The sequence below is a fragment of the Propithecus coquereli genome, unplaced genomic scaffold, assembly GCF_000956105.1.
Source record: "Propithecus coquereli isolate 6110/MARCELLA unplaced genomic scaffold, Pcoq_1.0 Scaffold243, whole genome shotgun sequence".
Taxonomy (NCBI): Eukaryota; Metazoa; Chordata; class Mammalia; order Primates; family Indriidae; genus Propithecus; species Propithecus coquereli.
In genome coordinates this window covers 808061-821202 of record NW_012147986.1, presented here as the reverse complement: position 1 = coordinate 821202, position 13142 = coordinate 808061, and the positions used below count along the sequence as shown (strand labels likewise).

At 34.6% G+C, this 13142-nt stretch overlaps 1 protein-coding gene across 1 annotated transcript in view; it reads right to left on the bottom strand.

The window, feature by feature from the left end:
* Positions 1-13142, bottom strand: part of EXOC6B (exocyst complex component 6B) — a 595194-nt gene that overhangs the window by 507753 nt on the left and 74299 nt on the right. The window contains exon 2 of the mRNA XM_012646509.1: positions 3447-3612. Coding sequence (XP_012501963.1) covers positions 3447-3612 — 166 coding nt within the window. The remainder of the gene's footprint in view (positions 1-3446; positions 3613-13142) is intronic.

Genomic DNA, 13142 nt, shown 5'->3' with positions numbered 1-13142 from the left:
CAGCCTCCCAAGTAGCTGGGACTACAGGCATGTGCCACCATGCCCGGCTAATTTTTTTTCTATATATTTTTAGTTGTCTGATTAATTTCTGTCTATTTTTAGTAGAGACGGGGGTCTCGCTCTTGCTCAGGCTGGTCTTGAACTCCTGAGCTCAAGCAATCCACCGGCCTCGGCCTCCCAGAGTGCTAGGATTACAGGCATGAGCCACTGCACCCGGCCTGCACTTCTTTAATGACTAATATATTGACCATCTTTGTGTGTGCTTATTTGCCTCTCCTACATTCTCTTCTGCAAAATGTCTCTTCATGCCTTTTGCCTATTTTGTAATTGAGTTGTTTTTTACTGTTGAGTTTTGAGAATGTATATATATTCTTAATATATCCTACTACTATTTTTCTTAGTATAATCTGTAAAATGTACAGATTTTTTTCATCACGCTCCATATTCCTCTAAGTCCCCCCTAGTTTATCCCTATTTGCCTGCCATTCAATTATCACTTTCTTTGTGTGCTGTGACAAGAAGTTGGAAAGCATGACCTTGAGGAATCGCTCTATGGGCTGCTCTACAAAGTCATCGAAAATTGTTCTCAATTTATATTCTCATGTATGTATACATTTTTTAGAGAGAAGATCCAAGGTTTTCATGAAATTCGGGCCCTCCTCATTTTATTCCACATCTGAGTGACAAGTACTACCAACTACTAAGTCACCCGAACTAGAAACCTGAGATTCATGGGCTCTATCTTATAAGCTCATAAGCACCTCTGCAATCTGTCCCTTCCTCGCTATCTCCTTAGTTTTAGATCTTCAACATTTTTTCTTTACCTGGATTTCAACTTACTATTTTCCCACGTTGAATGAAAATTTTGTTTTAGTGTGTATCCTATAACACTGAATTTTCTAAGTGACATTCAAAATTTTCACTTGAAACTGCAAGAAACTTAAAATACAAAAACGCTAATAAAAACATTAAAATTATCTATTACCCAGGAATTATTGATAACATTTTGGTGTACAGTCTTTCAATCTTTTTTAATACTTATTTATTTACATATAAAGTATGTGCATATTTAGTTTATAAAAATAGGATCACATTGTTCATACTTTTTAATCTGTTTCACACATTAAGCAAACATTACTAATACTTTCCCATGTCAAATATCCTCTACAGTATATTACAATCTATTATTCTTTCAAGTGGATGTACCATAACTTCTTTTAGTATTCTTCTATTAAATAATTTTTAAGAACATTTTTACATTTTGTCTATTATAAAAATCACCATATGAACATCCTTGTACATATACCTACAGCCTTAGAGTAAATCATAAAACTAGGTAGGATTTTAAGTATTAGCACCTATTGTTTAAACTTGCATTCCTTTAATTATTTCTAAATTGTACAGTTCCCTTATATTTTTTCCTATATAAATTGAATGTTAATGTGTATTTCTCAGTTTTCTATTAGAATGTACATATATTTCCTATTAATTTGTAAAAAATCTTCTCAGTTTTCTACTAGAATGTACATATATTTCCTATTAATTTGAAAAAAATCTTTATATATTAAGACTATCAACTATTTGCCATATGTATTTGTAAATATTTTTGATTACCTGCCTTTTCATTTTTAATTTGTATGTAGAATAGGTTCTTTCATTTTAATGCTGTCAAATCTATCATTTTTTTCTTTCTGATTCAGGAATTTCGTTTAAAAATGTATTCCCCATTCCCAAAATCATATAAATATTCACTTACATTTTCTACTATTTCCTTTATGGTTTTTGTTTTGTTTTGTTTTGTTTTTATATTTAATTCTTTAGTTCCTCTGAAATTAATTTTGATATGTTGAATGAGGAAGAGATCTAACTTAGTTTAAATTAAAATAGATAAGCATTAAAGAACATTACAAATCAAAAGACTTACCTCTGGGGTAGAGAAAGCAACTGAGAGGGGTACAAAAGAGAGATTTAATTTTGTTAGAAATATAATATTTCTTAAGATGGCAGGATACTGTTGTATAGGCCCATAAGTTCTCATTTAAAGCCTTGGGACCCCAAGGTGTTTCGGACTTAAGAATGTTGTAGATTTTATAAAGATAATAAGGTATATATTGTTTATTATGTAATATCCCCCAATGGGTACCAGGATAGTGCCGAATAATCAAATATTAATATTTCTGTAGCAAAACATAAAAATTTATGCTAAATAAAATACGTTAAGAAATTTGATGGTTTCAGCCAGAAGTCGTGGCTCACGCCTGTAATCCCAGAACTTTGGGAGGCTGAGGCAGGCAGATCGCTTGAGGCCAGGAATTTGAGATCAGCCTGGGCAACATAAGCAAGACCTCATTCTAGAAAAAATTTAAAACTTAGCCGGGCATGGTGGCACATGCATGCACCTGCAGTCCCAGCTACTCGGCAGGCTGAGACAGGAGGATTGCTTTAGCCCAGGAGTTCGAGGTTGCAGTAAGCTGTAATTGTACCACTGTACTCAAGATCCTATCTCTAAGAAAAAAAATTTTGATTTAAAAAACATTAGTTAATTAATTAAAATAAAAAAGAAATTAAAAAAAGAAATTTCATGTCTGTTTCAGTCATGTTTGTGGTCAAATGAGTTCTGAAATTATTGTAGCTTTAGAATATAATATCTGATAGTCCACTCTGCCCCTCAGTAAAAATGTTTCTTTGTTTTTCTTACCAATGTATTCTTTTATATGAATTTTACACTCATTGGCAAATTAACCCTATGCCCAGGAAAATCCTTTTAGGATTTTAATTCAAATTCCAGTTTTTAAAAAATCAAAAGCATAAGGACTGGAAAGAAGAAAATAAAACTGTTATTACTTATAGATCACATGAGTGTTTACATAGAAAACTCAAAAAAACTGCATAAATTATTAGAAATAACGGAAGAGTTTAGTGAAGTAGTTAGATTTAAGATCAATAAGCAAAGTGAGTTATCGAAGTGAATTTGTTATGCCAGGGACCAGACAAATGTGACGAGCTTCCTTCCTGAATCTTAATTTGTCACATCAAGAAAGAAGCTTCATGCTTTGGTAGAAGACCCTGCACAACAACCACTGATGTTTCTTCCTTTGGCCTAGATACCATGCTACAAAGAATTCTACCGCAGTGCCCTGAAATTTTGTCATCCTACAGTGATAGCTTTTATCCAGCAAGGAAGCAGATGACATGAAGAGTCAAACTGAGTTTTTGTTCGAAAGAAACAGTTACTAATTACTGGTTCTGAGTCACATGTAATTATATTCCAATAAACTCTAAGTTTTTAGCTAAATACCCCTGATCTCAATTATCTAGGTTTCAGTATAAATTCCTTTCATACTATACAAAAATCTTTACTATAAGTATGTGATCTGCATTGTAGTCCCTATTCCTTTAATGCTAATCAAAACCCCACCAACAATTGTGTCTTAGAATTTCCTTACTTTGAGTTTCTGGGCTTCTCCTCTTACTTTCAGCAGTTCAGTTATAGAGTCCACAAAGCCCTGGTAATGAAAGTTGCACATTTTCTCAATTTCTCGGTCATGATTGCGGATGCGAGTTTCAAGCTTCTCCATGAATCGTCCGTGTTCCTCACCATCATAGACAGACCTTTAAAAAAAATGGTATGAAGATTACACCACAGTTACTTCTAAGAAGGAGAAACAGAATTACAAACCAAAAGCAAATCAAGTATCTTTGGAAATTAGATACTGAGGATATATAAACCACAAAGTAATCCAATTGTATACTAACATTGCCTCAATGTAAAATGAGTATTTTTCAGGAAAATCCAAAATTCTGCTTTCTCATTCATTCAAAAATATTTGAATGATTGACAGTATTCATCACAGAATTCTCATCATAATATGAAAAGACTAAATTACAACTCCCTTGTACTTTTCTTTTTCAATTAAACTAGTATAAAAAAACTCAATTTTGGTTAAACCCAACTATCCAATTACTCCATGACTACATACTCAAGAAGCTGAACATTGCTGGAGACAAATCACATAGCTGTGCTGGCTAGACTCAGTATAGCTATATAACTACAAATGTAAATTAGGCACTCAATACCACTATATAATCCTACTACAACTATCCCCCTGCCTCCCCCGCAAAAATCACTTTGTATTCTCCAAAATATTTATATATGGGAACCTTACTTTCCCCTCTCCTCAAATGTTCATCCCCTCACTCTCAGCTACTCCCCTGACTATATAACTTATAGAAAAAAGAGACACAGAGAAGTATCTCCCCTCTCCCCACTAAAATCAACCAACCTACTTATATCTATAACTCCTACTCTGTCCACCCTCCTATAACAATGGAAGAAGTATTGCAAGCTTTTATCTGTACTCAATCCTTCGTGTTCTCTCAAGAACTTTACCCTACCACTATTCCCTTTTATCCCTTCTTGGCATCATATATTTCTCCCTCTCTAATAGATCATTCTCTTAGGTATATAAGCATGATTTTTAAAAACCTGCCCTTAACCACACATCCCCCTCCAGCTACCATCTTGTTTCTCTGTTCTCCTTCCTCACAAAACTCCTTTCCACTTCCTCGCCTCCTCACTTTCTTACCTTACTTACTGGAGTAAGTATTCATCTTACTCCACCTAATAGCAGCATTTGCTATGGTTTGATAGTCTCTCCTTCTTTAAACACTCTCTTCTGTAGACTTCAATGATACTTCACTAACATGGTTTCTTAATCTCCTTTCTCAGCTCTTCTCCTCTATCACATCCTTAAATATCCCTAAAACCCCTTCTCTTCTCTATCTATGCTCTCTCATCAAGTGACACCATCTAATCCCATGGCTTTAAAATACCACCTATATAGTGCTGACTTACCAATCTATACCTACAAATCAGAGCACTTCCCTGAGTGCTAGATTCATATATCCAGCTACTATTTAACAACTCCAGTTGGATTTTTAAAAGCCATTCAAATTTAACACAGGGAAAAAAATCTCAATTATCAACCTATCTCCACTCCCAAACTTATTCCTCTCCAAATTTCCCAATCACCAACCCACCCCATCACAGATAATGGCATCATCACTTGCCCCAGCCAAAAATCCAGGAATTATTCCTAATCTATCTCTTTCCATCATGCATCCCATCCAATCCATTAATAAGTCCTGACAACTCAACCTCGAAAACATGTCCTACAATTGACCATATCCCACCACTTCCACTAAAACCCTAGTCCAAATCTATATAATCACCACACTGGTCTAATGCAATGGCCTCCTAACAGTCTCTATTCTGTACTCCCCCTCTCCCTCATCCCTGCCCCAATACAAATAATCCACACAGCAATTAAAATGATCTTTTAAAAGCAATAACTCAGATGTATCCTCCTATTTCAATCTCTCCAATGGCTTCCCTTTACAAAAAGAATAAAAATCTTGAACTTTATTATGTTCTATAAGGCCCTATATAATCTAGCCTCTGATTTTCTCTCTAACCCCATTTCTCTCCTCTCTCTAGTTCCCACCCCCAATCTCCTTCTATCATCCTCTATGTTCCAGCTACACTGGCTTTTTTTTAGCCTCTTCTTGCCTCAGAATTTTGTTTTGCTGTTTTTATGCCAGTAATGCTTATCCCCTCTATCTTTGAACAAGCTCCGCCTCATCATTGTCCATGGTTTGTTGTTTATCTCTTCCCACAACCCACCCCAACTAGATTATAAGCTCAAAGGTAAGAACTTTGTCTGCCATATTCATCACTGTACCTCTACAACAATGCCAGACAGGTAGTAGGCAGTAAGTAAACATCCATCGGCTAAGAAATGACTAGCAGGGTCTCTAAGACCTCTTTGATCTCTGATATCTGTTCAACAAATACATATTTGCTCACTGCCAACATTTTCTGGTTCTATAATCACTTGTAGGTACCAGATCACACCCTGATCCTGTGCATCAGAAAGCACACTCTCCTCATCAGGTCCTTTCCACTGCCCAAAACTCAGCAGTATCCACAGACAAAACATATATAGTCATGTACCACATAACAATATTTCAGTCAGTGATAGACCACAGGTACAAAAGTGGTCCCATAAGACTGTAATAATGCTGCAAAATTAACTATTTTCTAGTGAAGTTATAGCTGTTGTAACATCATAACACAACACATTACCTTTTTTATGTTTAGATACACAAATACTTACCATTGTTACAATTGCCTACAGTATTCAGTACAGTAACATGCTGCATAGTTTATAGCCTAGGAGCAATAAGCTATACAATATAGCCTAGGTGTGCAGTAGGATATATACCATCTAGGTTTGTAAGTATACTCTATGATGTTCACACAACAAAAAAAAAATACCTAATGACACTTTTCTCAGAACATATCTTCATACATGATGACACATTTGGCTTCCAGTGAAGAATCTAAACACTTCAGAAAAGGCAGAGCAATCTAGATTCATTCTCCTTCCTTTGAAGTGAAGGGAGATCATCAAATAAATTACAAATAATCCCTGCTTTGATGAGTAAGAAAACTGTAAAATAACCATTTGCCTGAAGGAGCTATTTGGAATACACAAGACAGAATCTACCATTGACATTTCAACTAATCTCAAATAAGCTTAACTTTTCCCCTTTCAATGAATGGAAAAGAAAAGTTTCCATGTAAAGTTATTCATATTCCTTGACATTTGGAGAATGGGAAGAATCACTGAGAACTCCTCACCCTAAATGGCATAAGCTGACAATATTATTCAATATTAGACAACTTCTTGGTTTCAAATTCAGTACACCCTGACTTGGTAATATTTCTAAGTTAGGTAGCAAGTCTACCTAACTAGGTAGAAGTTAGGGAAAACTTCCTTTTTTTCCCTCAAAAGATCTACATGAACATCACAAAAGAGAACCTGTGGAGAAGAAAATCCCAAAGCTAAGAAATTCAGAACTTATATTAATAATGCCTCCCTAAGCTCCCTGTACTTCCTGTTTAAAAACAAACAAACGAACAAAAAACAGAAATCCAAAATCAAAAAAAGGAAACATGAATTTTAGCTGCTTGACTGTGCCCTTAGCACTGTAATTAACTAGCTATGAGTCTTTGGCCAATTCAATTAATCTCTCTGACCCTCTTTCCCATTTAGAAAGTAGAAAGAATCAATTACAATTCTCTGAAGTACTAGCTTCCCTTTTAAGTTTCTACAATTCGCCCCTACTTTCAAATTCAGTTACTAGAGTAAAGATCATACATTTTCAGAATAGTGTAGAGGTAGTAATTCCAAACAAGGAAGTTTCTACCTCATCACCACCCCCCATCTATCTCTCCTATCTTAGGGCCTTTATCATTCTAATATTCTCTTTAATTATAATGTTGAATAACATGAAAGGTTTACAGTTGATCCCTAGAGTATTCTGAGAATTAAAAAAGTTGGAGTAAAATGCACATATTTAAAACAAGGAATGTGGACTACACTTAATATACTTGTGTTCCATAGGTAAGCCTCAGAAAATCCATGATCCCCAGATTCTGTGTGGAGTTTGTATATATCTATACATATACATGCATTTTTAAAAGAAAATTTTCCCATAGTTTCCATCGGGTTATCAAAGAGGTTAAAAACCACTGACTTAAAGGTTTTGTCTCAAATTGTCCAGCAAAAGAAAAGACAATTATGAATTAATCACTACCTAACGGTTCACCTTGAATCAGCATTTCAAGCATATCTCAGTATAACTCCTTGCTATCCAATATATCAAAAATAAAAGACTAAAAACAAAAACAAACACAGTTTAAACTGTGGAAAGGTCAGAGATCTACTGATGCTAACCTAATATTGGTAGTCAACCTTGTAGTTGAACAGTGTGGTTTTTTTTCCCCTTTTAAAAAATGACTTAAAGTAGAGAAAGACTGCCATCTAGTGATGGTCTATTTCTAAAATTCCTTAAAACAATGGGGCGAAGTAAACAGGACTGCTTAAAAATCTAAAAACTAAAAAAAAAAAAAAAAATCTAAAAACTAAATTCTATAATACTTGTTGGCCAAGGACTTATAGCTAATTATTAAATGATAAGTAAAGTACTCTAATGTTTAAATTTCCATTGCTATTAGAAGGCAAGAATTTGAGAACAAAATCATAGGCTTTTGACATGTCCAGGTATGTCACAGTGAAACAAGAGTTTCTATGGAATAAACTGCACCACTGGTTTAATTATTTGTGATAATTTCAAGAATATTCTCGTATTTAACAAAAGGTAAACAAGAAGAAATGCTTAAAAATTAACAATAACTTTTTATAGCCTAAATTTTGACTCAACTAAATAAATGCTGACCTATGGAGGCTGATTTCCAAAAATCCCCCAAATAAACCACAGGTTTTTACAAAAAGTAAATTATCCTCCTAGTGTAAATATCTGATGCACACTTCTAAATATCATACGAGTACTATATCCCTCTCCCAACCTAGACTTCATGAGCATATTAAGAGACAGATTTTAACTTGTAAAATGGCACTTGAGGAATTCTGTTCAACAAATATTAATATTTACCATTCTTCTATACCAAACTACTACAGGATTGTATCACTTGCATAGAGTCTGTATCAGCTCAAATTTGCCTGTCAAAAAGGGGGTAAAATAATGTTATGAGCATTGTTATTTCACTTAAATCTCATATACCTTATAAATTAGAAATTATTCCCATTTTATGAGAAACCTGAAACCCAAGAAGATAAAGTAACTTGCCAAGTTCACACAGTTAAAGTGTCCTCTCTAGTACATCAGTCTGTATCCTATTAGTGCAAGGAAAGCAAGCAAATCACATGGGCCCCCAACACATTAGTTGAAAGAGGTCTTAAAATACAAAGCTCTCATTGTACACTCAAGGAAACTGAGGCCAAGAAAAGTTAAATGACTTAATTAAAATTACATTGCTTGTTATTGATACAGCTAAGACTCACTCCCAAAAAAAAACACAATTAAAAAAGGCTAATGCAGGCCAGGCACAGTGTCTCACACCTGTAATCCTAGCACTTTGGGAGGCCAAGGTGGGAAGATCGCCTGAAGCCAAGAGTTCGAGACCAGCCTGTCTCCAAAAAAAAAAAAAAAAAAGCTAATGTAATATGAAGCCCAACACAAAGCTAAGTGACTTTAAAAAGAGACAAACTTCTACTTCAAGATGAGTCAGTTGCTTATTAGTTGTAATTATACAACTACTATTCTCTTTTTCTTCCTACTGGAAGAACCCCAATTTGTTCTGGTATTTTACCTTCCATCCTACCACAAGGGTTAAATACTAATTAGTCTGTAAATCAATCATAGTAATTCCAGTCCCCTTGTCAGTGATCAGTTAACATAAGCACACATGACACAACTCTCATCAATGAGAAGTAAAGGGAAATCTGGCAGGGAGAGTCCAAGAAAAGGTTTTCTTTCCTAACGGATGCAGGAAAACTGATTTTCCTACTTTGGACATTGCCCTATGAAAGCATAATGCCTGGGATACAGCAACCATCCTGTGATGTGAGAAGATACTGCCAATAATATGTGGATGGCAAAGGGGAAAGATGAAAAACACTTGGGTCCTTGGGTTCATGACGTCCTATCTTCAGACATCATGTTATATGACTTAAATTTCCTATTGTTTAAGTCACTGTCCGTTGATACACTGTTATTTGCAGAGGAAAGTATCCTAAAATTGTTGTTGTACATTATCCTAAATGTATAACATTGTTTAAGTCTTCAAAAGTAGCAGGCAAATCATAGAAACAATCAACAGCAAGTCAGAGTCTACACATTGCTAAGGAATCTTGCTCCCTGAATTGTTCTTCCCCCTTTGTTTCCAGTTCTCAACTTGCATCTTACTTCTTCCAGGAAACCTTCCCTAATCACACAGACTCTGTTACCTGCTCCTCCTTTGTGATTATCACCATCACAGAATCTTTCAAACCATAGTCTGATTGTCCATTCACTTGTCAATCTCTCCCTACTAAATTATTAATCTCCCTGTGGGCAAAGACTGTGTCTTACCCATTTTATCTCCACCTCCTAGTACAGACCCTGGCACAAGGAGGTCCTCCATGTATGCTGAAGATGGAGAAAGAGAAGGAGGGGTAAGAGACTAACTGATGTGGATTTCCAGTTGTTTCAAAGGTAGATAGAAAAGAGTATCACATCATACAAAGCATGATCTGTTGAGATGTTTTCAGAATCATGGAGAACTTCAAAACACAAAGGACTGAACAAACATTTTGTTTTCTGTTTTTTATTAATCCAAAAAAAATTCCAGAGTTTATTCTGGTCTTTTCTTTTTCACATATATGTTTTTTAACTTCTGCCATGGTTTTAGTCCTCAAACATTTTCTTTTCATTAAGCTCCATAAAAGCATCATTACTATTTCTGTTTATTCCAAAAGTTAAAAATAAAGTAGAAAAACAGATCTGAGCATGATGTTGAATGAGAAATTGCAGGAGGTCAAAGGGAGTTTAAAGTCCCTTTTCCTTACTTCAGTTTGTCTATCAATTTAATTGAGACCTTAGTATTATAATTTGGATGTTCTGGGTGCATGAACATAAGTAGATGGATGTATATCACCATCAATGACAGGGGAAGCATATGATAGTTAATGAATTCTAAACTGAACACTATATCCAAATGTTTTTGTATTGCCACAGGAGATAAAATACATTCAAATCCTTTTTCTACCCTTGAAGATACCAAGGTATCTACTGGCTTCACGAAGACAGTCCATGCAACCAAATAAATGTTGTGATGGAGATCTCCCTCAAAGCAGGAAGAGAGCCCCAATGATGGCTATTTTCAGAGGAATAAAAACAGGGTGAAGTAGTTTCAACTGGCACCTAGCCAAAGGGCCTACTAAAAACCTGGTTTTGGTTAAATACCACAGGAAAGTGGAGAAGGGAAACTTGTCACAAAACATCAGTCAAATCAACAACAGACTATTAGGAAATAAACTAATGAAAGCAAGGAAACTCCAAATTAAGAATACAGAGACTGCCATAACTACTACTATGATAATGTCACACTGTTAGAACAATTAATCACCACCAGCAACTGAAAATACAAAGGCACAAAAGTATATATTAGTGGCTTCATTTTGTCCTTTGTATCAATTTGCATTAGGTGCAAAAAGATTTATTCCTTTGCATCTTTCGGTGATGGCATGAAATCTGGCAGGTAAAAATTGGAACATGGATATTGCTGCCAATTATAAGATAAGATATAAAAGAGTACTTCTACAGGCTGGTGATGCCCATCAAATCAAACCTGGGAAACTGCTGAATGCAGAGTAGTAATATAGTTGGTATATACAGGGTTATAATACACTTGGTAGATTAACTCTGGTTTCACTGCATGGAATTCAATGTGTCAAGTTTAACACTTAAACATACAATGTTGGGGCTAAATAAAACTACCAGTTCATATAATATCTACCACCACCATAATGAATCTGAATCTAGAATATGTTGATAAAACTCTTCAAGATTTTTTCCAAAAGACATTAAGTATTTAATTAAATAATTACTCTGAAGAGATGTAAATATTAAGAGACTATATATTAATTTTTAAAACACTTCAGAGTCTCGAACGTTTCAGTCTTAAAATTATTATTATGGTTCCAATGACAGAGGTAATAACGCTATTATTATTAATAGTAGAGATAAACAAACCAATGATTAAACTAGTATGGTAGAAACACTGCAGTGAATAGTCCTGGTCTACTTATGCATGTAGATTTAATGTGGGCTTAACAAAATAAACCAACCAAGTTTCCTAGAATCAATGAATCAAACTCTAATAAATGTAAGTAGTCTCACTTGTAGATGTGCATGTAGTGTATACTATATATGTATGTATACATATGCATACATAGATACATATAAATGTATATCATACATATATAACATGTATGCGATACATGTGTGTGATACACATGTACATATCTCACACATACACATTTTTCTAATTTTCTGAGAAAGAACCAGACCTAACAATATGACATTGAACTCTTGGTCCAATTTCATCCTTAAGTGGTTGTGTATTGATACTCCATGGCTAGAAATGACCACAATTTAAAACTCTTTAAGTCTATAAGTAATGAAGTCCCTGAAAGAGGTTGGATGAAAGGTATCAGAACAGTTTCCAATCTAAAAAGTGACAGAGAACAAAGGAGACAAAATAGAATAAATTTTTATGAACAATATGGAAAACTGGACATACCATGAAAAACCTTTCTATATCAAACTCCTAAAAACGCAGGATCAAGTTTTTAAATCTTCTTCTTAAATGCACTTTAAGAAGCACATTTCCTCTGCCCTGCAGTATTTCAGATAAGACATTTGGACCAGGGCAGTCCCTAGTGTGAGCTATTTCCCCCAGTGAATTAATGCCAAGCAGAAAATAAAATAAGAAAAATCTCCAGAGGATTAAAAAAAATAGGAAGAGGAATCCAGATTCTGTCAATCACCTATAACCTAATGTTTCTATTTTATAGCCACATAGAGAACAAAAGACATAGCCTATAGCCCAGATAGGATAGGAGTCAAATCAGAGGCCTCCAAATGAATAAAGCCATGATACTCAAGGGCTACATCCTTAGTGAAAGATAACGGAGAAAAACACTTCCCCATAAAGGGAGACTGCAAGGAAACTTGCCTATCTGGTATTGGCTCCAGGTGGGGGAGGGGAGAAACTCCCATAATCTTATCACAAATCAGCCTTCTCAACAAAGGGAGGCCCATATTTATACTATTAATATTATCTATGTGATCTAAGAAATCTCAAATTGAGAATTTATTTTAAAAGTAGTCCCAGTCTTGTTGTTAGTACCCCCAGATAACTGAGTGAACAAAGGTAAATCTTCTCTGGAGAAATACACGCTAACCCATACTTCTAAGAATTCTCACAAATAATATTCTTTTGAGCTGGAACTTAGGTATCAAAAATCATAAAATGCAAGGAAACAAAGCATATAAACAAGAATCAGAAGAAACACAAATAGCAGAACCAGATTCACAAAGGCTTAAAAATCAATATGCATAAAATAAAAATAAATGTGTAATATATTTAAAGAAACATAAGAAGGAATTATGCAAAAAAGGACCAAACTATCAAAAATGAATAAAATGGAAATGAAATGTAGAACTTTTAG